The following is a 25,656-nucleotide window of genomic DNA, read 5'->3' as shown; positions in this document are numbered from 1 at the left end:
CCAAGGGTTTCCCCTTTCACAATAGATTCACTACTCTATTCACAATGGTTACAATATTCAATAATGAACAACTCTTCATTGTATCCTCCTAGGCTATGTACAATGGTTTGCATATTCAACACCCTCTTTTTTCACTTTTTATTCTCCACATCATCTTCTCTTTCTTCCACATAATAATTCAACACTCATTTAATTTTTACTCACTACAATGGTTTTGTTTAATAAAATTCAACACCCAATCCCACCATTTTAAACAATCACAACAACCAATAAAATTTTGCAAAGTAATATATGTGGGCCCACACTTTCTCATTTAACATGTTGAATGTTTTCAACACATATTAATCCACATCACTTTCAACTCTTTATTCAACACCTCATTGCACCTATTCAACTATTGAATAATTTTTTCAACACCCCCATTGTAAATGGTCTTAATACAAATAAGCCTGTAGCAACCCTAGCTAACCAGCTAACTTCTATAAAAACTCTTCACTACTTTAACTCTATGAAGCACGGACACCTCTAGGAGTAGGCGTGTCGCAGTGTCCGACACGCGTCGGTGTCCGACACTCGTATGACACCCGTACGACACGTGTCGGAAAAGTCAAACAAGTGTCGGAAAAGTCAGACAAGTGTCCCCTAAAAAAATAGTTTTTTTCTTTGCTTTGACACTGTGTCCGACACTCGTATGACATTCATACCACATATTTCCGACAACTAAGACAAATATTTCAAACAAAAATTTGTTTTATTTCTTTGCTTGGACAAATCTCACACACATCTAAAAGAGTTAGACATGTATTGAAACAATGTTATCAATAAAGAATTTCAGACATTAATTTTGATCAATATATGGATAAATGAAACTCAAATATTAGCTTATATATAGCTGTGTCGGTGTCCTATGTTTTCAACATTATCGGTGTCGGAGTGTCCGTGTCGTGTCGTGTCCCGGTGTCCGTGTCGGAGTCTGTGCTTCATAGCTTTAACTACTCTAATTAGCCATTATTCTATATCCTAGGTCAAGCCTTTAATATATTGTTATATCTCACATAAGGATCTTCTATATATACATATTGGATTTGCAAATGTTGACCAACCTGCTAATTCTGGATAACATGCTAGATGCTGAAAAAGTACTAAAGCTTCACTACTGCAAGTTCAGGCAAGATGCCAGCTTCCAGTAACTAAGTAGTAGCAACTGGGTTAAAAAGATATAGTGTCTGGGTTGTAACCATTCTCTTCCGCTGTTCAAGGGGTCACCTAGAGGGTAGAGGTGTAAGTTCCAGTTAACTGGAGTGAGGAAGGGGGTGTCAATTCTAATATTGACCTCATCTTTATCTAAACACTAAATTACAAAATAAATTATACCCTTCATCCTAATCAGGCCTCGTTTGTTTTGACTTTTTTTAAAAATGATTTTTATAGTGTTACATAATTTTGTGTAAAAAAAATTTACAAAGAAACTTTTAAAAAGCTTTTAATATTTTAAAAAACGGTGTTATGAAGTCTATTTAAAAAAATACAAAGAAAAAATCTATTTTTTTAAAGCTGAAACAAACTGGGCTTCAATGTGATATCATGTCAAGGAAAGTTGTATGAAATTGGGTAATTGATGTGTCACATACAGTGGTTATTTATAATTTTTATTCTAGGAAAAATTATATTTTGAGAGTGGCTGTTCGCATCTTTTGTGATATCCTTCAACTCCATTTCTCAATATTTACCTCAAAAGATGGTGTCACGAGACTGTTGCCTCAATGATAATACAACGATTTCCTGTATTTTCAGTTGTAGTGTTACTTATTGAAAGTTTTGGTAACAAAGCTTTGTTTTCTTAAGAAAAATGTAAATCAGCTGTAGGCTAAACTTGTACAGTCCATTGCAAAAACTAATTTCTTTTTTTCCTCATCTTTTCTTACGTGGAACTGCATATTCAGATACCATCCTTCTTCATCCGCAAGCTAGTTACACAGGTCTTTTCCTTCATCAATATGACATTGTTCAACAGGTAAAAGTAAAAGCCCAAAATTATCAGACAAGGTTTTTGTGGCCTCAAGTCTTTAACATCCCCTGTTGGTTTATTCAGTTGATTCTATGTAGTAAAATTCTCTATATAATTTTAATCTTCCAATTATCTCTTTCAGTCTTCTTTTGCGGCGTGAATGTTGTACTTTCTCAAATGGTGAATATGTAAAGTCTGGTCTTGCAGAACTGGAGAAATGGATAGTTAATGCAAATGAAGAGGTAAGCTAAGCTTGCTAATGCTACTATTCATGATTTTATTTAAGCTTTAATTGTGCTTCTAGCAATATAAAGTTATGTGCCGTGATCCATGTAATTGACCTCACCATGTGAGAATAGACTTTAGTTGTTTAACCACGTAATTCTGAAATGTAGTATGCAGGAACATCCTGGCATGAGCTGAATTATATAAGACAAGCTGTTGGGTTTCTGGTATAAACAATACTTTAGCTGTACTTTTGATTATCTCAATTAACACCTCTATCTTATATTTATGCTTTTGCTTATTTGAATAATTCAGGTAATACATCAGAAGAGGAAGAAATCATTGGAAGAAATTAGGCAGGATCTTTGTCCGGTATGTTATCATCGTTTCATATAATCTGTTGCAGTATCATTTGTATCACACATCTATACAGAATAACTTTCCCATGTCAAATAATTTTAATGTCCACCGTATCATGAAGATGCTTGAGAAATTGAACTATTTTTTTGGCTTTTTAACATGGTCACAGTGAAAATTCTTTGCAAGTTGTGTGGGGAAAGTTTGTGGTATAAAACCTGTATGTTAATGTCAGTATTTAGATAGACATATATTTCCTCTATTTGTTAAATTACGGGAGTTTCGTTTATCGTTCCTCTTGTGCCTAACTTAAAATAATGGAGGAACTGTTGTACTGAGATTTGGGGAGAGGGGGTGGCATCGTGGCATCTTTGGTCCTTAGGCACAGTAGTGGTCTTTTCACTTATGTATTTTCTCTTATATTGTCTAAGAGACTGTATTTTTCCTCTACATGTTTCTACCTCAATTCTTTAACAGGCATTAACTGTGAGGCAAATCTATCGAATTAGTACTATGTATTGGGATGACAAGTATGGAACCCAGAGTGTATCCAACGAGGCAAGTGATGTAATAAATTTAATTAAAATACTATTGTGATGATGGTTTCCATCTAGTTTTTAACTGTATTTGACGGACAGGTAGTTGGTGAAATGAGGGAAATTGTGAGCAAAGACAATCAGAGTTTGGCCTCAAATTCGTTCTTGATGGATGACGACATGAGGTACTCTTCTTCCCCCATTTGATTCTTCAGTTTCTTTTAGTTTTAGCAAATTATTAGTATTTTGATTGCCATATTTTAAGGCTTTGTTTGGAAGTTAGGAGAGAAAGGAAGGGAGAGCTTTAGAGGGGAAGGGAGGAAGGGGAATCCTTCACTTTGTTTGGAAGAGTTAAATAGTTATTCCGGAGAGGATGACAGGAGAATGATTCACTAACGAATACTATTACGTTTTGGTTTGAGATTATTATAAACAGAAATTTTTTGAAATTTATTCTAAATCTTTCAAAGTCTTTCTTCTACGGATTTTTTGAGTTCTCCCATAAATAAGGTTTTGTTCATATTAAGAAAAATAGACCCTCATACAAGGTCGGAGGCTACTCTTTCTTTTCCTTCCCTTTATCCCTAAGTCCCTCCCTCCCTTTCGTTCCAAACTAAAAAAAAAAACCTAAATCAAGGTTGATTTCATTTTTTAAATATAAATTTCTACCGTTTTCTTTGTATGTGATTCTGAAAGAGAACTAAATCTAGTGGCTTGATTTGATTTTGCCACTGACATACATGTAGGATTTTTTAGGATTTTTTATGGATGTACCGTAAAGTTTTTCTTAGAACATAGTATATTGGGCTTACATTTGCTTTCATCTCTAAGACTTGGTCTTAAACATTAACGTTTGGTGCAGTATTCCTTTTTCTGCTGAAGACATAGATATGGCTATCCCTGCTGTGAATACTGATGATATTGAGCTTCCAGCATTCTTGTGTGAATATCCTTGTGCCCAGTTTCTAGTTTCGCATGAGTAATAATGGATTTATAATTACAAGATCTTTTCCCTCATTGATTTACAATGAGAAATATGGCAACTCAATCCAGCCAGAAATGTTTCCCTTCACGTCGACAGCTTGTCCTCATATTTTGCTGCTCTCGCCACTTCGTATGCTAATCGAGATATTAATTACCAAAGGAGATGGAAAAAATGGTTCTCGTGGGTTTATTCTATTTCCCCCCTATATATTTACATTGCTTAACCAGCAATTTGTAATTATCCAAAAATAGATTACTCAGTCTAGGAGATTCACTCGCTGCTTCTATTATTATGCAGCTAATCTTAGGTAAATGTATCTATCCTTGGCCATTTAGTTGTATGATTTGTAGGAATGCAACTGCAAAAACAGACAGCCTTTGGCTAAAGAAACTAAGTGTATTATTCATGGATGTATATAACGAATTTCTTTCATTTGAGTTACAAAATTTCTCAACTAAATATACTGTTGCAACTTTTCAAACCTTCAGCGGTGCCTTGCGGTGACTTTTTGTTTGATAACTTGGAAGTATGTAACTTTGATGACTTTGGACATGGTCTCTGTTTTTAATTGTGCATCACAATTTATTGTCCACAATTAGATGACAAACAGCCAGTCACACTTTTTTTGGTTGTGACATTGACTCTGGCATTATAACTATCCACACTGGTCGTCCAAAATTGAATTAGGACATCAGTGGTCGATAGACCATTACTAGTAATTTGCCAAGGACTGGTTAGGATAGAAATTCAACAAAAGCGTATAATTTCATTTCGAGTATGATGTGTATTAAAAAACTCAAACGCCAAGGTTGATACAGTGATTCACTAAATACAAATTTCCATATATTTTTTTTCTACGATATTATCCATATCAAATCTCCATGAACGTTTTACTAGATGTCTTAAAATTCTGAAGATGACCCAATACATCCAAGAAAAAACAATTACAAATGACATAAATAATCAGTGTTTATTGAGTCAGTGCTTGCATGGCCTGCCGTATTCTATGACAGACAGATACCCTAAAATTAAAGATTTAATGATCTATTATTAGTTTCATGTGCAATCACCAGCTCACTCACTTAGAGATAAATGGTAAGCACACAGATATTCAACCAAAGAAGTCCAGTCATAGTTGAGTTATTTAGTTCATCGTGATAGATGCTCAGCTTCATTTCTCAGGGAGGAATTCATTTCAATTATATCACACTGTTGGAGATCAGCCAGTGAGAATGATTGCCAATCTGAAAAATTCTGTTGAATATAAGAGCTTGGTATTGAACTTGCACTAGACACTTGACTTCGTTGAAGAGGTGGAGGAGACCTAGGATTTGAGCTTGACGTTGATTCCTCGCTGGAACAACTACTGCTGCTATCACAGTTCATTGCAAATGCAAGAGCCACAGTGCTTCTATCCAAGCTTATTGTTCTCTTAGAAATTGCACCATTGTTACTTTTCAAAAGAAAATTTCTATTTTTCTCCCAAACAAGATTGAAGGCCATCAGATTTCTGCGCCGCCTTGTGTAGGCATTTTCTGGTTTTGCAATATCTTTAACGGATGATGAAGAAACAGCATTCGCTAAACTCATGAATGACTTAGACTTTCCATCATAGTACTTTGAGATTCCCTTCCTATCAATGGATTTCGCAAAATAAAGTTAGATTAGTTTCAGAGTAAAAACATACAAACATACTTAAATCCAAACTCATTCTAAAACTAAATAATATTACACTAATTTTTTTGAGGACTTATCCAAACACACAGAATACTAAGGATGTGTGATCTGCGAAAGCTAGTTAGAGAACCTGATCGGAAGAAGGTCTTGGAGTGATTCCATCATGTTGAATGGTTCATCATATTTATACGCAGCATTCTGAACCTCATTCTCATCGTCTATGTCACCGCATTTTGACTCATCGCTGTCCTTCCCAATGGACGATGTAGTTGAAGATGAGCACTGGTCATCCTCATCTTCACCCTCTACCAACAACCATGCCTTTTCTTCTTCTGTTCTCATTTTATCCAAAAGGCTGAATGGAACCACCATTCAGACCAACTCTCATAAAAATATCAAACCAAACACTAGCTTTATAGAGAAAGAGTAAGAAAGATATGGATAAGAGACAAAACAATATTGTGGACTTAACTAGGGGTGTTCATGGTACGGTTCATAAGAAAAACTGAACCGAACCGAACTAAACCATAATAAAAATTCACTCGAACTGAACCGAACCGTTTCAATTTACTAAGAACCGAACTGAACCAAAATTATTGGTTTGGTATACCATTTTGAAAATCCGAACCGTACAGAACCGTTAGAAGGCAATTTTTCCCAAACCGAACCGTTTATCAAAGAACCGAACCGTTAAGCTATTTTTTATTTTTTATTTTAAAAAAATTTAAAATTATTTTAAGCATTTTTCCTTTTTAATTTTGGTTCGGTTCGGGTTTAGTTTCAATTCGGTTCGGTTTCAGTTACAGTTCGGTTCTAGAACTGTTTATGCATAATGGTTTGGTTCACTAACCATACATAACGGTTCGGTTATTTTAACTTCAGTTCGGTTCAGTTCGGCGGTTCGGTTCAGTTCTTGGATTTTTTGAACAGCCCTAGACTTAACAATGCTTTATCCTTGAAAATTTGTATGTCACATTCTTAACAGAATTAGCATATAATTATTTATTTTGTATATTTTTTGACAGATTGTATTTGTTTTTTGTTGTTGTTGTTGTATATGAGTGTTGAGGGAATAGAAATAAAAAGGATTCGGATATACCAAATGTTGGTGAGGGACCATGCTATCAATCAATGTAATGAAATTGAATGATACCGGTGAGAGCCAAGCTCAACGTGTATCTCTTCACAACCTATATCTTTCTCAACCACATTTTTTAGATTAATTAAGGTATCATGTCATCATCAAAAGTGAAATTTGTTGTGCCAACCTGTTTTATATATCAACGGGTCTTGGATTTTATATCAAATATATGAAATATTGGATCAAATGGTAAAAAAATCGAAAAAAGAAAGACAAGTTCAAACGGAGATATTTTTTTAAATAATCATTTTTATTTAACAAAATTCTAAACAACTACCTTTTCAAATATATTATCAAACTAACCATTTTTTACATAAAAAAAATTGAACATGCAGAGGAGACGCCACTATGCATGGTGCATGCATTGTAATTGTAATTTTCACTGAAGCGCCACGGAAAATGGTGTATCCACCTATGTCATGCCAATGAGCATGGTGCATGCACTATAGCATTAGGAGCATGCGCCACACATGCTATCTCTTGTGTGATTTCATTTTAAAAAAAAAAATATTTTAACAAAAATTTTAAATATAAAACAAATAGTTTGATAATATTTTTGAAAAGATGGTAATTTAAAACAAATGGTTATTTTAAAAAAAATCTCAACCGGAAGTCCAAAATACACCAAAACATGAAAGAAACTCAAGAAGTTAAACAGAGACATAAAAGTTACCAAATAATCTAAAAAGGAAGAACAAGACAAAAAGAACTAACAACCAACACCATCAGCAGAGGGCACCAAGCTAGAACTCATGTAATGAGAACAACCATCAACATAATAATATCCTCTAAAAACAGGAAAAACAAGTAAGGTAACTTCAAAGATCTTGGTCAAAAATTCTCAGACTATTATTGACTCAGACGAAAAGGACGACTCGCAAGTCAGAAAGAAAAAATACATGAGTAAACTGACGACCTACCGAAATATCATTTATAGGCAAGAGAAATACTCTTAGGATGCGTTTGTTTGACGGATTTAAATTACAATCTCAGGAATGTTAATGCCAGAAGTTTTATTCCTATTTGTTTGGTAAATAATGAAGGTTTCAAGAAATATTTTTGAAATTTATTTTATTTATAATTTTAAATTTTTAAAAATATAAAATAATGAGTTGAAATAATATGAAAGTTGATAGTTTGAGTTGGTTATTTTTTATTTCTATGAGAATATATGATTTCCGCTATTTGACATGAGAATAAATAGTTGAAATTTCATGAATAACTTATATTCGTGTCGTGGGTATTATTTATTCCAAGGCATTCTTTTTCTTTCCTATTTATCAAACAAAGGAATAATTATTTCCAACCTCAAATTTTCATGAATCTTTTTTCTAGCACCGAAACAAACACATCCTTATCTTTAACTTCCTCGTCATTTAAAGGTATTTTTGAAAAAAATGTCATTATGAAATTTCTAAATAGTGTTTCTGATTGAAAATCAATTTTTATAGAGATTTGTTGCACATTTGATTTTCTAATCGATTATATTTGGTCTTAATCAATTAGACGGCGTCAGATTTGAAAAATAATTAGTTTCAATCAATTAAGTGTTAGGTTTAATCGATTAAGAGGTGAAGAAAATCAACTTCTTGATTCCTTTTGGGTTTTAAATGACTTTGGATCCCATATTTACTTTTGGCACCTTCCCTTTAAAGTTTCTTATGCTCTTTTGCTAGGAAACTCATTTTTTTCAACAAATGATTAACAGAAAATAAATAAATTGACTAGGCATTAGTTTAGCATCTTATAGAAACAACTAAAGGTTATGAGTTTATTATCTACCGAGTGATTCACCTTAAACAACAACTAGCTTTGAGAAGAGTTCAAAACTGAAATTAAATTTCTTTCTTTTGCATTTTTTTGAATCGTTTGATACGAAAGGAAATTTTCAAATTCATTTCTTCCTTTCCTTCCAAATGATTCTTTAACCTTGAAACAACTTTCATCGAAATCTTTGACATCATATCATTTTTGTTTGAGTAATCTTTAGACTTATGCTTTGCACACCTTTTTTTGATTTGACATTTGGCCTTTGAAACGACCTATTTGAAACGACCTATTATCACCCCAAAAGAAGATTAGTTTTTACTTTTGATATCTAAATATTTTTTGATCCTTTAGCATTAATAGATTTAATATGTCTTATATCATCGGAGATTTATCCTTTAGGCCATCTAAAATTCCGCATCTTGATAAAATAATAAGGTTCAAGATGATCAGGTTTACAACGGTAATTTCATTTACAAAATTATTTCAGTTTCATTCATTCTATTAATCTTTGTCCGACTTGTGTAGTTGTGTTTTTTAAAACTTCATTCATTCTATTAATCTTTATAAAAAATTTGTTATATATATATATATATATATATATATATATATATATATATATATATATATATATATATATATATATATATATATATATATATATATATATATATATATATATTTATGAATATTTGAAAAGGTGTTAACAAAAGCGTTTTATATTTGTTATTAGAAATAAGTCTATGTAATTAGCGATAACTCACGCATGTTGTTTTTTCTTAAAATTTTAATTGATTAATAATGTTGATAGTGTCAAATTTAAGATATTTATTAGGACAAAGTTTAGGTACAATTCTTTAAGCCTAGTTCTTACTATTTTTCAATAAAAATATGACAAGTGTATAATTTCCTCTTACACCTATACAAATTTCTCATATTTACACTCACTAAATGATATTTAAATATATTAGTCATATTTGTTAATTTGTAATTCCTTGTGTCGAGGCAGGTTGTTACTCGAACACAAGGTGTGTCGAAGTGTGTAACAGTTTGTTACACATAAGTTTGTTTTTAAATCTAGATAGATTTGATTTAGATTTAAAATAGATTAGATTTGATTCAGTTCCAAAATAGGTATTTTGGGCTTTTATAGTTTTGGGCTTTGGCTTAGGGAGAAGGCTAACCTAAATCTATAAATAAGGAGTAATCCTCAATATTTGTAATCAAGTCATTATCTTGTATTCACAGAAGTTGCAGTTGCAAGTGAATAACAAAATTTTCACAGTTTGTGGGCAGAGAGAAACTCTGCAGAAAATACTTTCTTCTTCTCTTTTAATTTCCGCAAACCCTAATCCTACTTTTGTTCTTATTTTCTTCATTGTCATCTTTAACGATAAGGAATTACTCAAAGGTTTGAGAGTCTAATTCCAACATCTGGTATCTAGAGTTCCGGTTAATCGATTCAAGGCAAGAAGAATGGCGATGGCAATGAACCATCCGAATGGGCATTTTCCAGCAACACTACCAATTCTGAAAGGAGATAACTATGAGAATTGGTGCAAGTAGATGAAGGTTGTATTCTATCGTCAAGATCTTTGGGATCTTGTAAAAGAAGGGATAGAACCGCTTGCAGAAGGTGCGAAGGAGGAAGAAAAGGCTGCACATAAAGAATTGAAGAAGAAAGATTATAAAGCTCTCTTCATAATCCATCAATGTCTGAGTCCAGATAATTTTGAAAAGGTTAGTGATATAGAATCTTCAAAAGAAGCTTGGGAGATTCTTGAAAAATCTTTTGGAGGTGCAGAAAAGGTGAAAGAGGTGAGGCTACAAACTCACAAGAGAACGTATGAATTGCTTCAGATGGAAGATAGCGAAAGCGTAACTGATTTCTTCACTAGGGTTACGAAACTAGTTAATCAAATCAAGACATGTGGAGAAGTATTAACAACAAGAGCTGTTGTTTAAAAGATCTTGAGGTCGTTATCCCCTAAGTTCGACCATGTCGTGGTAGCCATAGAGGAATCGAAAGATTTGTCGAAATTAACAAAAGAAGAGCTTCAAGGGACGCTTGAATCTCATGAACAAAGAATGGCTGAAAGAGCTGCAGGCAAGTCGAAGAGCGATGTGGCTCTGCAGGCTCAGTCAGCAAACGAAAAGAAAGACAAAGGAAGCTGGACTGGAAATAAAGGTAGAGGTGGCTACAACAATTCGACTGGTAGAAATCAGCAAGAAGGAAATTGGTCGAATCAGAGAAAGCCCTCTTACCAAGGCAACCAAAGAGGTGGTGCTGCAGGTAGAGGAAGAGGTGGTGGTCGAAAGCCTGATAAGAGTCACATTCAATGTTTCAACTGTCAGAAGTATGGTCACTATTCGACAACTTGTCCAGAAAAGAATAAAAATCAAGAAAGTGATGCAAAGCTTGCAAAACAAGAAGAAGAAGAGATGTTGTTGATGGTCACAACAAAGGATGAAGATAAATTCAAGGACCAATGGTACTTGGATTCAGAATGCTCATCGCATATGTCTGGAAGAAAAGATTGGTTTGTCAACATAAAACCCTCAATAAAGAACATGGTGAAATTTGCAAATGACAATACTCTAGCAGCTGAAGGTATTGGTGATGTAATGATTATGAGGAAAGATGGAAAGAGGTCAGTAATTTCCAATGTGTTGTACATACCAGGCATGAAGAGCAACTTACTCAGCATTGGGCAGTTGGTCGAAAAGAATTACAAAGTTTCGATCGAAGACAAGATGATGAGAGTTGTCGATGCAAGTGGGAGGTTAATCTTGAAGGCTCCTATGTCACAGAATAGAACCTTCAAGATCGAACTCAATGTGATGGAGCACGAGTGTCTTGCAACTGCAGCTAGCAGAGATGAATGGATATGGCACTATCGACTAGGCCATCTCAACTTCAATGACATCAGAGAGTTGAAAAGAAGAAGTATGGTTTTAGGGTTACCAGAAATCGACATTCCAAGAGAAGTGTGTGAAGAATGTGTGCAGGCAAAGCAACACAAGAATAGCTTCAGCGAGGATGCAGGAAGCAAGTCGAAGGAAATCCTTGATGTCATATACTCTGATGTATGTGGACCAATCCAGGTGGATTCGAATGGAGGTAACAAATACTTTGTTACATTCATAGATGATTTTAGTCGAAAACTATGGACTTACCTGATCAAGAAGAAAAGTGAAGTGATCGAGGTATTTGTCAAGTTCAAATCTATGGTCGAAAGACAAAGTGGTCGAAAGCTCAAGGTTTTGAGAACTGATGGTGGTGGAGAATATGTGTCGAAAGACTTCAACATGTTATGTGACAAAGAAGGGATTGTGCATGAGGTGGTGCCACCCTACACTCCACAACAGAATGGAACTGCAGAAAGAAAGAATAGAACCATCATGAATATGGTGAGAAGTATGTTGAAAGGCAAACATTTACCTAAAGAATTTTGGGGAGAAGCAGTGTTGACTGCAACATACATTCTAAACAAATGTCCGACAAAGAAGCTAGAAGGAATTACTCCAGAAGAATGTTGGTCTGGTGTGAAACCTAGCTTGAGTCATTTGAAGGTATTTGGATCTATAGCACATGGACATGTGCCAGATCAGTTAAGAAGAAAACTTGATGACAAGTCGAGTCAAATGATTCTTATAGGATATCATTCAACTGAAGGATACAAGTTGTTCGACCCAGTGAACAAGCAAGTAGTGATCAGTAGGGACGTGATCATAGATGAGCTTAAAGAATGGGATTGGACTGAAAATGTCAAGAAGGATTCAGTGATAATTTTTTATGACGAACCAGCTACTGAAGTCGAAAGAGAAGAAGTTCTACAAGAAGAAGTTAGAGGTGATGCAGGCACAGGCAGACCTCAGAGAACAAGACACATGCCTGCAAGGTTGCAAGAATGTGTGATTACATCAGATGATGTAGTCAATGATGAAGGTGAGCTGGTACATTACGCTTTCTACGCAGATGTCGAACCTGTCAATGCAACTGAGGCATTGAAGGATTCAAAGTGGGTGAAAGCTATGAATGAAGAATTGAAGTCCATCGAAGACAACAATACTTGGTCACTTGTCGAATTGCCTCAAGGCAAGAAGGAAATTGATGTGAAGTGGGTATACAAGGTGAAGTGTAATCCCAAAGGTGAATTGACTCAACACAAGGCAAGGCTTGTGGCGAAAGGATTTCTTTAGAAGGAAAGAATTGACTTCGATGAGGTTTTTGCACCTGTTGCCAGGATCGAAACGATCAGGTTGGTTGTTGGTCTGGCGAACATGAACAATTGGCACATGTGTCAGATGGACGTTAAATGTGAATTCTTGAATGGACCCTTGGAAGAATAAGTCTATGTTGCACAACCAGTTGGGTTTGTGAAACACGGCGAAGAGAGAAAAGTGTACAGGCTGCATAAAGCTCTGTATGGACTGAAGCAAGCTCCAAGAGCTTGGAATAAGAAGATCGACAGGTTCCTAAGGGAGAAAGAATTTGTGAAGTGCACAACTGAACATGGGATATATGTAAGAAGAAGCAAGAGTGAATTGCTTATACTATGTCTCTATGTCGATGACTTGTTGATAACAGGTAGCTGCAAGAAAGAGATCGAAGACTTCAAAGGTGATCTCAGCAAGGAATTTGAAATGTCAGATTTGGGCGAAATTTCATACTTCCTTGGCATCGAATTCTACAAGAGTAGTAGAGGTTTGATGATACACCAAAGAAGATATGCAAGTGAAATTCTCAAGAGATTTGAGATGGAAGAATGCAATTCGACTTCGACACCTGCTGAAACAAGATTGCAACTGTCGAAGAACCCAGATGAAGAGGATGTCGACCTAACCCAATACAGAAGACTTATTGGGTCATTGAGATACCTTTGTCACTCAAGGCCTGACTTAGCATACAGTGTAGGTATGATAAGTAGATTCATGCAGAAGCCAAAGGTATCGCACCTAGCAGCGGCGAAGAGGATACTGAGGTATCTGAAAGGAACTCTCGACTATGGCATTCTGTTTCCTGCAGCTGATAAGGGAAAAGAATGCAAATTAGTGGGGTACACCGACTCCAGTTGGTGTAGTGATGCTGAGGATCGAAAATCCACAGCAGGAAATGTGTTTATGCTAGGTGGTGCACCAGTTGCTTGGAGTTCGAGAAAGGAACCAGTAGTGGCATTATCATCATGCGAAGCAACGTGGATGGTGAACTTGGTCGAAGAGATAACAGGGAAAGATCATGGAGCAATTACCATGAAGATCGACAGCATGTCAGCTATTAATCTGGCGAAGAACCCGATAGCACATGGTCGAAGCAAGCACATCGAAATGAGATTCCATTATCTTCGAGAGCAGGTAGCTAAAGGGAAGATGAATTTGGAACACTGCATAACTGAGAATCAGATTGCAGATATCATGACGAAGGGAGTGCTGGTCGAAATATTCAGAAGACTAAGAGCTATGATGAATGTGGATAACTTAGACACAATGAATTAGGTGGTGTGTTAATTTGTAATTCCTTGTGTCGAGGCAGGTTGTTACTCGAACACAAGGTGTGTCGAAGTGTGTAAAAGTTTGTTACACAAATAGTGTGTAACAGTTTGTTACACATAAGTTTGTTTTTAAATCTAGATAGATTTGATTTAGATTTAAAATATATTAGATTTGATTCAGTTCCAAAATAGGTATTTTGGGCTTTTATAGTTTTGGGCTTTGGCTTAGGGAGAAGGCTAACCTAAATCTATAAATAGGGAGTAACCCTCATTATTTGTAATCAAGTCATTATCTTGTATTCACAGAAGTTGCAGTTGAAAGTGAATAACAGAATTTTCACAGTTTGTGGGCAGAGAGAAACTCTGCAGAAAATACTTTCTTCTTCTTTTTTAATTTCCGCAAACCCTAATCCTACTTTTGTTCTTATTTTCTTCATTGTCATCTTTAACGATAAGGAATTACTCAAAGGTTTGAGAGTCTAATTCCAACAATATTTTCATTGGAAAATAGTAAGAACCACACCTAAAGAAATGTACATAAGTTTTGTCCTATTTATTATTCAAATATTAACTTTTATATTTAAATTTATTTACAGAAGAATTCAAAATGTTTTTAAATCTTTTAATTAATTTTATATCGGGCTAAAATGAATTAATTGTCTGGGTAATGTGTTTTTTTAGTCTAAGTACATTTATTATTGATAAAAATTAGGAATAATGCATATAATTGAGGAGGTCTAAATATACTCCCTCCGTTTTTTATTATAAGTCGTTTTAGACTTTTCACACAGATTAAGAAAAATAATAATTGTTGTATGAAAATGAGAAATTATGAAGGTTTTTACAAAATTATCCTTCATTAATGACATGTGGAAGATAAATTTATATAATTAAAAGGAGAGAGAATAATAAATATTTAAGGATATAATAGGAAAAATAACATTAATTATTTATTGGAATTGTAAAGCGACTTATATTAAAATACAATTTTTTTTCCAAAACGACTTATAATAAAAAACGGAGGGAGTAATATTTTATTTTTGTCATTAGACATAAATCCTTATAATTAAAAAAATCTATGCTTTTTTTCTTTAAAATTTCGATTAATTAGTAATGTATATTTTGCATAATTTAAAATATTTATTATTGTCATATTAAACTCCGTAAGAATTTTAAATATTCTTTTATTTTGATTTTTTTTAGATATCAAATACTTTATTTTATTTTTGAATGGTGTCATTCATTTATTTTTATGCTATTTTTTTTATTTTATAAAATAGTATTGTTTTTAGATATTAGATTAAATAAAAGAAAAAAATAGAAAAGGACATGTAACACAACATAGATAAAAGTTAGAAGCTTAAATGATATAATTAAAAGAGAGTAAGAAATGATTAATATTAAATTCAGAAATTAAGGGTGAGATTTGTGTTTAATTATGAGTAATTCTTGGCTGAAAAGGTAATAATAAAGTTTTTGTAATATATGACTTTTAGAATAGAAGCTGAAGTGAAAAGGTGCAATTTTGTAAATTTATTGTTAGATAAAATCTTGAAATTGACACATAAGATTTTAATTAATGTGACAGATATAGGGAGTGTGATACATGGTTAAGTGTGAGTGATTAAAGTCATATATTGTTTATGAATGAGTTTAATGTTTGATTTATAAGAGAGATGATCTATTTAAAGGTTTTGGGTTGAGATTTTGAGTTGAGACGTGGTGTCTCTCTTGTGGTCCTAAAATATTGATCCAATTGGTGCACCTGATTCTCTCGGATTCCTCACCAATGATAAAGAGTCGTGGTTCGGCTTGATGGAGGAGCGGGAGTTGGATCCTACTAGGACCGTCTTTGAGGGAGTGCAAGACGGCCTATCGCACATGGCCTCAAAATTTTGAAGGTTAACTTATGGCTAAATGGGCCCTCATAAAATATTTGTTAGGTTAAATCGTGATTATATAGGATCTCTATTTATTTTTGTTCTTGCTAAATTGTGATTAACCTACACAGAACCTCCAAAAACTTGAGACAGTTCTGGATCCTATTATAGAATGCGAGGGACTCATACCTATGGGGGAGAATGCCGGGTGCAAGTGTGAGTGATTAAAGTCACGTTGCCTATGAATAAGTGAAATGTTGGATTTATAAGAGAGATGACTCATTTTCCTAACACCTTAAAGTTTTGGGTTGAGATGTGGTGTCTCCCTCTCTTGTGACCCAGAAGCATCGGATAAAATAAACAGATATTTAATCACTCATTTCCTTACGAACATAGACATAAATTTAATGGTATTTGTATCGGTTAATAATTAGCAAAATTACTTAAATATTAATTTGTTAATATAAAATTATTATTATTATTATTATTATTATTATTATTAAGATTATTTAGTTGAATATGTAATTATTATTATTATTATTTTATTATTTTATTGAATTTATTTATTTGATAAAAGAAAAAATAAAATGCATGTAATTTATTTTTATTATTATTATTGGTTAAATTTAAAAATATTTTTTGTCTTTAATAAGGATAAAAAATTAATTATTAATTATATTATTTTTAAAATAATTAAATAATGATATTTACGGATATCCATGGATATCCCAAAATTCTAAAATATCTATTTAGAGGATACTCGGACGGGTGTGATGAGATACAAATATCATATTTATTAAAAAAATTATTCCTACGCATATGTAATAAAAAAATTAAAGGTTAAATGAATAAAAAAGACCAAAAAAAAACTTCAGGTCTCTCTCCCTCTATCTCCCTAGTTTGTTTTCTAAAAACTAATATATTACTTTTCCCGCTATCAGAATCATACAATATAACCAAACACCTAAATTAATCAAACAGTATAACCGAACACCTAAATTAATTAGTTGTTACAACTCCTTGACTCATTGTAAAACAATATTGAAACAACTTTTCAACCATAAACATAACAATTTCCTTACATTTTTTCTTTATAAACAACCTTCAATCACAATGTGCATTTCACAAACACAATACCTCACCACCTTTCCACAACTTTTTTCAAAGAGTTTAATTTTGTTTAGCTAATTCATGGATACTAAAAGCCTATATTTAGCCATCATTGTATCATGGCTTACTTTATTCCAAGGAGACATGTTACTTGTTAAAGCTCAATTTAATTACAAGGAAGCTCTCACAAAATCTCTTATCTTCTTAGAGGCACAAAGATCAGGAAAACTCCCTCCAAATAATAGAGTCCCTTGGAGAGGAGACTCTGCGGTCAACGACGGCAAACTCGCAAATGTATCTTTCTTCGTCTCTAATTTTTTCCGATTTATTTATAATCAAAGTTACAGAAAATGAATAATTTGGACTAATGTTTAAAACTTTTTGAATTGAATAGGTGGATTTATCTGGAGGATATTATGATGCAGGGGACAATGTGAAATATGGGCTACCAATGGCATTCACAGTTACTTCATTATCATGGGCTGCAATATTTTACAAAACCGAACTTGAATCGACAAACGAAATGAGAAATATTCATGATGCAATTAAATGGGGCACAGATTATTTTCTAAAATGTAGTTCTAGAAGAAATAGGTTATATGTTGAGGTAGGAGACCCAGTTGATGATCACAACTGTTGGGCTCCACCTGAAAAAATGAAGACAAAAAGATCTGTTAAAGTTATTGATACTAATACACCTGGTTCTGAGATTGCTGCTGAAACTTCTGCTGCAATGGCTGCTTCTTCCATCGTTTTTAGACACATCGATCGTAGATATGCTCGCCGTCTCCTCAATAAAGCAAAATTGGTATGCAAGATTATGTATCTTTTTACATAATAGTATTTTGGTTACATATGATATATATGAGAATATGGAAACCTTAATTTTTCTCCCACTTTCTTGTCAGCTTTTCGAGTTTGCAAAATCACATAGAGCAACCTATGATGGAGAATGTCCCTTCTACTGCTCCTATTCAGGCTATAATGTATGTAATTAACATTTTCTAATTCATTAAGCTTTAATATTTATTCAATTATATATATTTTTTTGGATGTATGTAGGATGAACTAATGTGGGCAGCAACATGGCTATACATGGCAACAAAGAAACCAATATACATGAAATATATACAAGAAGAAGCAATTAGTGCTAGTGTTTCTGAATTCAGCTGGGACCTTAAATACGCTGGAGTTCAAGTTCTTTTAACTCAGTTACATTTTGAGGGTCAGAAAGGTCTTGAAACATTCAAATTACACGGCGAAAATTACATATGTTCGGTTCTTCCTGAAAGTCCTTACCATCAAATAACTTTGTCTCCAGGTGAATACATATCATTTTTTTGTTTATATTTAATTATTGTCTTTTAACAAGTATAGTTTATATATATATGGTTCATGCAGGTGGATTTATTCATATGAGAGATGGAGCCAACACACAATATGCCACTAGTACATCTTACTTGTTCACTGTTTATAGTGATTTGCTTGCCAAATATAGACAAAAAATCAAATGTGGAGGCAAAGAATTTGACTCATCTCATCTCCTTGCTTTTGCTAAGAAACAAGTTAGTATTATTTTATTTCATATTATCACATAAAACTTGAGAGATAAAAATGAATGACTAAAATTGGCACAAATTGACAGATTGATTACATATTGGGGAATAATCCAGAAGGAAGATCATACATGGTAGGATTTGGAAAAAACCCGCCGACACAAGCTCACCATAGAGGTGCTTCAGTGCCAACGTTGACACTGAATGAAGTGATAAATTGTCCAATGAGCTTTGGAAAATGGCTACAAAGAGATGCACCAAATCCACATGAGTTAACTGGAGCCATTGTTGGTGGACCTGACATCAACGACAAGTTCGATGATAAGCGAACCGATTCACCTAAGACTGAACCTTGCACATATGTTAATTCTCTTGCTGTTGGAACTCTTGCTAAACTTGCTTCTTTGGGTTAACTTAACTTAACTTTACTTCACTTCATGTTAGTGTTAAAGCCAACATAGTTAATAATGTGGTTGGGAGGAAATATCATACTAAATGTGGTCCATGAGATTAGATTAGTCAATGTAAAAAAAAATTCTTTAAGTAAAAGCTCTCTTTTTATTGAAGAAATATAGATTGATGTTCAATGTGTTTTATCTTAGAATACATAACTACATTATTTGATAAATGAATTGTTCAACTATTATCGCAAAAAAATAGTGCACTTACTCTACTCATCACCAAGTTTTTCAAGAATCATACGCATTCACACATCATGGCATGCACAAGAAGCTGCAAACTTGCTATAATAAGTACATGGAACTTGCTTAATTGAGTCCATGATGAGTTTCTCAATAAATACAACTTCATTTAATCCTCCATGCAAAATGAGTTTTTCTAATCAAGTTGATACTCAATCCAGCCTTTGCAAGTATCTTTCTAATGGTGTCCCATCAAGCCATTGGAGAAAATTCCTCATCGTAATATGTCTCAAATCATAGGGCCAATACTTAAAAAAAAAAACTCATTATAAATAGAACTTAAATTACAAATTATGACCTTAATGGCATTTGATTTCATCCCATGGCCATGTTAGAATATCAATCACGCAATTGTTCAACAATAGAGTTTAAGGTATGTGGAGAAGAAGTTAGCGATGGAGAAAAGAAATAGAGAGAGATGATTGAGGGTGAGAATAAACAATGCATTCATTTGAGATGAGAATGCCTCCAACACATTTATACAAGTGTTACACAACAATTGGAACCTAAAACACATACGTAAATACAAGAAAAATCTAAAAATCAGGCTCGTAACCGGTTAACACAAATGGTTAACCGATTACACAGACACAAAATAGAAAATACAATGTCATGTGTAACCGATTAACGCATTTGGTTAACTAGTTAACACAATTCAAAACCAGTTTTTTCAACCTGCTGAAGTGTTTTTCCATATACTGTAGCCGGTTATACACCCGTATTAACTGATTACAGTACTTGAATGATTGAATTTTCACTCAACACACCACCTTAATTCAAGTGATCCAAGTCTTTCATGTCCATGCTCATCTTGAACCTCTTGAACACATCATTTGTGACTCTCTTAGTCAATAAATCATCAACTTGGTCCTCACTTCTATAAAATCTCAATCTTAATTTGTCTTCACTAACAAGCTCCCTCAAGTAGTGGAACTTCATCTCAATGTAATTGCTCCTCCCGTGTGAAATTAGATTTTTAGCAAGATTAATGGTTGAAAAATTCTTAACCAAGAGTGTAACAGCCTCACCCTCATTGCTGCTCAACTCTTCCAATAGATAAATTAGTCATACGGCTTGACAATCACATAACTAAGCGACAATATACTCAACTTCACAAGACGAGAGTGCAACTATTGGTTCCTTCTTCGAACACCATGAGATTGGTGTTCCACCAAACATAAAGATGTATCCAACTGTAGACTTACAATCATCTTTATCTCCACACCAATTGGAATTGGTAAAACCGAGCAAATTGCATTTTTTGCTCATATCCACTGCGAGAAAGAGAATTCCGCTGCCAATAGACCCTTTGACGTATCTTATGATTCTTTTGAATTCTGCCAAGTGAGACACATTCGATCTCTCCATGAATCTACTCGCAATATTGACACTAACGCCAAATCTAACTGCGTATTGCATAAGTAACTCAATGATCCAATCAATCTTTTATATTGAGTAAGATCTATGATCTACTCCTCTTCATTCTTAGACAGGTGCAACCTTGATTCAGGTTATGTAATGGCAACATTACAATGCTCCATATCACACTTCTTCAACATCTTAAGGGCATATCTCCTTTGATGCATAAAAAGTCCTCTTTAGGACTTGTGGAACTCTATGCCAAAAAAGTATGCCAGGATACCAAGGCCACTCATCTCAAATTATTTCATAAGCTCACTCTTGAACTTATAAATACTCATCTCGTTGTTATTTGAGATCAATAAGTCGTCTACATATAGACAAAGAATGATCACACCTTCACTTGCATCCGTCTTCACATAAACTTCTTGCTTAGACACACATTTTTTGAAGCATACCTCAACCAGGAAACCATTTATCCTTTTGTTCCAAGCTCTCAGAGCTTGCTTCAAACCATATAGTGTTTTTCTCAACTTGTGGAACCTTGTCTCTTGATTTCTCACAATAAAACCAAGGGATTATTCTACATACACTTCTTCTTCAAGAGGACAGTTCAAAAACACGGATTTCACATACGTTTGATAGATAGACTAATTGTTGCTATTTGCAATACCAACAACTATCCTTATGGTTTCGATCCTAGCAACCGAGGCAAATACCTCATCAAAGTCTATATCTTTTCTTGCAAGAATCCATTTGCAACTAATTGAGTCTTATGCTTGATTATTTCACCTTTGAGATTTGTCTTCACCTTATAGACTCATGTTACACCAATTGGTTTTTTTCCTTTCAGTAGATCAACCAACTCCCAAGTACTATTTTTCTCAATCGATTTCTGCTCCTCCTTCATAGCACAAATCCACTCTGGATCACTCTAGGCATCTTCCGTCTCAACGGATTCGGATTCGGCCATAAGTGAAAAATGGACGAAATCATCATTAATTTCGTTGTTGCGAAATATCTCACAATCTTGGAGTCTTTGAGGCAAACCTCTTTTCTTAGTTGGTCGCCTCATATTTTCATCAGTTTCGGCTTCGGCGCGCGGATGTTCTGCAATTTCAACTTCTTTAGAATCCAAAAAATCGTGTGTGTAACTAGTTAACATTTTCTTGTAACCAGTTAACGCCTGCATGTAACCGGTAAACAACTGAGTGTGACCGATTACAGGCTGCTCCACCTGCTTCAATTCATTGACCAACACATCCCGACTGATCATAATCCTCATGTTTTTAACATCAAACAACTTGTAACCTCCTGTAGGGTGATACCCCATAAGTATCATCATCTCCCCTTTGTCATCCAACTTCTTTCTAAGTTGACCCGGAACATGTCGATATGCCATGAAACCGAAGAATCTCAAATGGTTTAGATTCAATTTGAATCCAGAACATTCTTTTTTCGGTGTTATCTTCTCAAGCTTCTTTGTATGACACATATTCAACAAATATGCAACTTTGGAAACCACTTCTCCCAACAACTCTTTCAGCAAGTTCTTCTCTTTTAACATGTTTCTCACCATGTTCATAATCGATTGATTATTTATTTCGGCAACACCATTTTACAACATTGTATGGGGTGGTACTACCTCATGCACTATCCCCTCTTTATCACAAAACTTCCCAAAGTCATTTGAGACATATTTGCCTCCATCATGTGTTTTGAGAACTCTGAACTTATGATCACTTTGCTGCTCAACCATAGACTTTAATTTCTTAAATACTTCAAATACCTTATCTTTTCTCTTGATTAGGTATGTCCATAGCTTTCTACTATATTCGTCAATAAAAATGACAAAGTATCTATTGTCTCCACAAGAATCAACTTGCATCGACCCATATACATAGAATACACCACCTCAAAGTGATGTTTGGTTCTACAACATGCATCCTTGCTTAATTTACCATTGTGTTGTTTTGCTTGCACACACTCTTCATCAATCTCAGCTGGTATATTGGTGGATGAAAACTTGTTTACCACTTTCTTCCTTTGCATTGGATTACTATTGTTTGACAATGTTATGTTGTTGTAGCAACATTTTATAAGCCAATTACATTTGTCTATTAACCGAAGTTAATTAGAGGGACTAAAGTTATGGATGAAAAAAAATTTAGATAGACGATTATTTGAAGTAAATTTTTTGAAGAAACAAAGATAAATGTTGAAATATTTATGAGAGGTCTAATTTATTTAATTCTTTTTTTTTTATCGCAAAAATGTAAGATATACAGAGAGATGCATTTGGGTCTCTTAACAGTGAGTGTGAAATTTTGATGCTGCTTATTTTTGTACTTAATTTTGTATTTATAACTTTTCTAATCTTTTTCCCATCTTATATAAAATTATGAATGGGTTCAGTTAATTTTCATACTTATTCAAAATAACAATTTCAAAACAAAATACTCATTAAAAAACACAATAAAATTAAACGAAACATATGAAATCAAAAAAATGTTTGTATCATGATGGTTCATATATTTATTACCCATCTATTATACAAAGGGCATCAACAAATTACACACTAATTACATATACTATATACTGGTACTATAAATAATCTAATTTGATGGACCATATTTAGTAAGGTCTCTTCTACCAACTATGTTGGAGTAATTAAATTAACAATAATAACATGAAATTAATCAAGTTAAGTTAACCCAAAGAAGCAAGCTTAGCTAGAGTTCCAACAGCAAGAGAATTAACATATGTACAAGGTTCTGTCATAGGTGAATCTGTACGTTTGTCATTGAACTTGTCATTGATGTCAGGCCCACCAACAATGGCTCCAGTTAACTCATGTGGATTTGGTGCATCTCTTTGTAGCCATTTTCCAAAGCTCATTGGACAACTTACCTCTTCATTTGGTGCCAATGTTGGCACTGAAGCACCTCTATGGTGAGCTTGTGTTGGTGGGTTTTTCCCAAATCCTACCATGTATGATCTTCCTGCTGGATTTTTCCCCAATATGTAATCGATCTGTCGATTTGTTAGTGCCAATCCAAATGTTAGTCATTGATTTTTATGTCTATAGTTTTATTCGATGATATGAAATAAAATAGTACTAACTTGTTGCCTAGCAAAAGCAAGGAGATGCGACGAGTCGAATTCTTTGCCTCCACATTTGATTTTTTGTTTATATTTGGCAAGCAAATCACTATAAACAGTGAACAAGTATGATGTGCTTGTGGCATATTGTGAGTTGGCTCCATCTCTCAAATGAATATATCCACCTGCATAATAAACCATATATATAAACTATTATACACGTAAAAAGACGAGAATTAAATATAAACAAAAAAATTTATGTATTTACCTGGAGACAAATTAATCTGATGGTAAGGACTTTCAGGAAGGACCGAACATATATAACTTTCGCCGTGTAATTTGAATGTTTCAAGACCTTTATGACCCTCAAAATGTAACTGAGTTAACAGAACTTGAACTCCAGCGTATTTAAGATCCCAGCTGAATTCAGCAACACTGGCACTAATTGCTTCTTCTTGTATATATTTCATGTATACTGGTTTCTTTGTTGCCATGTATAGCCATGCTGCTGCCCACATTAGTTCATCCTATATACATCCAAAAATATATATATGATTAAATAAATAGTAAAGTTTAATGAATGAGAAAATGTTAATTACAAATTTACATACATTATAGCCTGAATAGGAGCAGTAGAAGGGGCATGTTCCATCATAGGTTCCTCTATGTGATTTCGCAAAATCGAAAAGCTGAAATGAAAGTTGAAGAAAAGTAATTAGTTTTCATATTTATATTTCCTCATGTAACCAAAATGCTATTTATGTAAGAAGATACATAATGTTTCATACCAATTTTGCTTTGTTGAGGAGACTGCGAGCATATTTACGATCGATGGATCGAAAAACGATGGAAGAAGAAGCCATTGCAGCAGCAGTTTCAGCAGCAATCTCAGAACCAGGTTGATTAGGATCAATAACTTTAATAGATCTTTTTGTCTTCATTTTTTCAGGTGGAGCCCAACAATTGTGATCCTCATGAGGGTCTCCTACCTCAACATATAACCTGTTTCTTCTAGAGCTACATTTTAGAAAATAATCTGTGCCCCATTTAATTGCATCTTGAATATTTCCCATTTCCTTTGTTGCTTGAAGTTCTGCTTTGTAAAATATTGCAGCCCATGATAATGAAGTTACAGTAAAAGCCATAGGTAACCCATATTTCACATTATCTCCTGCATCATAATATCCTCCAGCTAAATCCACCTATTCAATTCAAGAAAAATCAAAATCATTAGCCAAAATTATTCATTTTGTGTAACTTTGATTATAAATATATTGAAAAAAATTAGAGACGAAAAAATATACATTTGCGAGTTTGCCATCGTCGAGCGCTGAGTCTCCTCTCCAAGGGACTCTATTATTGGGAGGGAGTTTCCCTGATCTTTGTGCCTCTAAGAAGATAAGAGATTTTGTGAGAGCTTCTTTATAATTAAGTCCACCATTGACATGTAACATGTTTTCTTGGAACAAAGTAAGCCATGATACAAAGATGGCTAAATATAGTCTTTTAGTATCCATGAATTAGCCAAACAATATTAAACCCTTTGTGTTTGTGAAAAGCACCTTGTGATTGGAGTTTATAAGGAAAAAACGGTTATGTTTATGGTTGAAAAGTAGTTTTTTTTGTTTTGTTTTGTTTTGCAATGAAACAGGAAGTTGTAAACAACTTCTTTTATTAATGTTTTTGGTTTTTATTTTGTGTTTGTGATGAAAAAGTAAGAGCAGGTTTAAGGATGGAATGAAATGAAACAACAATTTAAA

General features: G+C 33.8%; 4 protein-coding genes across 9 annotated transcripts in view; 2 read left to right on the top strand and 2 right to left on the bottom strand.

The window, feature by feature from the left end:
• LOC131660747 (myosin-15-like) overlaps window positions 1-4,663 on the top strand; it is a 28,955-nt gene extending 24,292 nt beyond the window's left edge. For 4 of the 6 annotated variants that reach the window (XM_058930054.1, XM_058930052.1, XM_058930055.1 and 1 more), the window contains 7 exons: window positions 1,944-2,014; window positions 2,151-2,250; window positions 2,404-2,460; window positions 2,549-2,605; window positions 3,068-3,148; window positions 3,229-3,311; window positions 3,989-4,663. In XM_058930054.1, coding sequence (XP_058786037.1) covers window positions 1,944-2,014; window positions 2,151-2,250; window positions 2,404-2,460; window positions 2,549-2,605; window positions 3,068-3,148; window positions 3,229-3,311; window positions 3,989-4,109 — 570 coding nt within the window. In that variant the 3' untranslated portion in view covers window positions 4,110-4,663. Of the gene's footprint in view, window positions 1-1,943; window positions 2,015-2,150; window positions 2,251-2,403; window positions 2,461-2,548; window positions 2,606-3,067; window positions 3,153-3,228; window positions 3,312-3,988 lie in introns of all 6 variants that reach the window. The other 2 variants (XM_058930057.1, XM_058930053.1) reach the window with 1 other exon arrangement.
• Window positions 4,664-4,932: 269 nt separating this feature from the next.
• Window positions 4,933-6,257, bottom strand: LOC131660748 (protein OXIDATIVE STRESS 3 LIKE 1-like). Its single transcript, XM_058930058.1, has 2 exons — window positions 5,919-6,257; window positions 4,933-5,744 (listed from the first exon to the last, which is right to left on the bottom strand). The coding sequence occupies exons 1-2, from the start codon at window positions 6,158-6,160 to the stop codon at window positions 5,261-5,263; spliced, it is 726 nt and encodes a 241-aa protein (XP_058786041.1). The 5' UTR covers window positions 6,161-6,257; the 3' UTR covers window positions 4,933-5,260.
• Window positions 6,258-17,181: 10,924 nt separating this feature from the next.
• LOC131655232 (endoglucanase 16-like) lies at window positions 17,182-19,222 on the top strand. Its single transcript, XM_058925124.1, has 6 exons — window positions 17,182-17,472; window positions 17,573-17,986; window positions 18,087-18,164; window positions 18,241-18,499; window positions 18,580-18,743; window positions 18,824-19,222. Exons 1-6 carry the CDS (start codon window positions 17,260-17,262, stop codon window positions 19,145-19,147), a joined length of 1,452 nt encoding a protein of 483 aa, XP_058781107.1. The 5' UTR covers window positions 17,182-17,259; the 3' UTR covers window positions 19,148-19,222.
• A 4,083-nt stretch (window positions 19,223-23,305) lies between these two features.
• Window positions 23,306-25,652, bottom strand: LOC131660745 (endoglucanase 16-like). Its single transcript, XM_058930049.1, has 6 exons — window positions 25,201-25,652; window positions 24,685-25,098; window positions 24,508-24,585; window positions 24,165-24,423; window positions 23,918-24,081; window positions 23,306-23,827 (listed from the first exon to the last, which is right to left on the bottom strand). Exons 1-6 carry the CDS (start codon window positions 25,411-25,413, stop codon window positions 23,504-23,506), a joined length of 1,452 nt encoding a protein of 483 aa, XP_058786032.1. The 5' UTR covers window positions 25,414-25,652; the 3' UTR covers window positions 23,306-23,503.
• Between the last annotated feature and the right edge of the window lie 4 nt (window positions 25,653-25,656).

Source organism: Vicia villosa, linkage group LG3 (assembly GCF_029867415.1).
Source record: "Vicia villosa cultivar HV-30 ecotype Madison, WI linkage group LG3, Vvil1.0, whole genome shotgun sequence".
Taxonomy (NCBI): domain Eukaryota; kingdom Viridiplantae; phylum Streptophyta; class Magnoliopsida; order Fabales; family Fabaceae; genus Vicia; species Vicia villosa.
This window is presented reverse-complemented; position numbering and strand designations above follow the sequence as displayed.

Coding starts and splice junctions, on each gene's coding strand:
- LOC131655232 (XM_058925124.1), top strand. CDS start 17,260: ATGGATACTAAAAGCCTATATTTAGCCATCATTGTATCATGGCTTACT. Junction 18,165..18,240: donor GCTCCTATTCAGGCTATAAT/GTATGTAATTAA, acceptor GGATGTATGTAG/GATGAACTAATGTGGGCAGC. Junction 18,500..18,579: donor TCAAATAACTTTGTCTCCAG/GTGAATACATAT, acceptor TGGTTCATGCAG/GTGGATTTATTCATATGAGA.
- LOC131660745 (XM_058930049.1), bottom strand. CDS start 25,413: ATGGATACTAAAAGACTATATTTAGCCATCTTTGTATCATGGCTTACT. Junction 24,586..24,684: donor TCCTCAACAAAGCAAAATTG/GTATGAAACATT, acceptor CTTTCATTTCAG/CTTTTCGATTTTGCGAAATC. Junction 24,082..24,164: donor TCAGATTAATTTGTCTCCAG/GTAAATACATAA, acceptor TTTATTATGCAG/GTGGATATATTCATTTGAGA.
- LOC131660748 (XM_058930058.1), bottom strand. CDS start 6,160: ATGGTGGTTCCATTCAGCCTTTTGGATAAAATGAGAACAGAAGAAGAA. Junction 5,745..5,918: donor CAAGACCTTCTTCCGATCAG/GTTCTCTAACTA, acceptor ATCCATTGATAG/GAAGGGAATCTCAAAGTACT.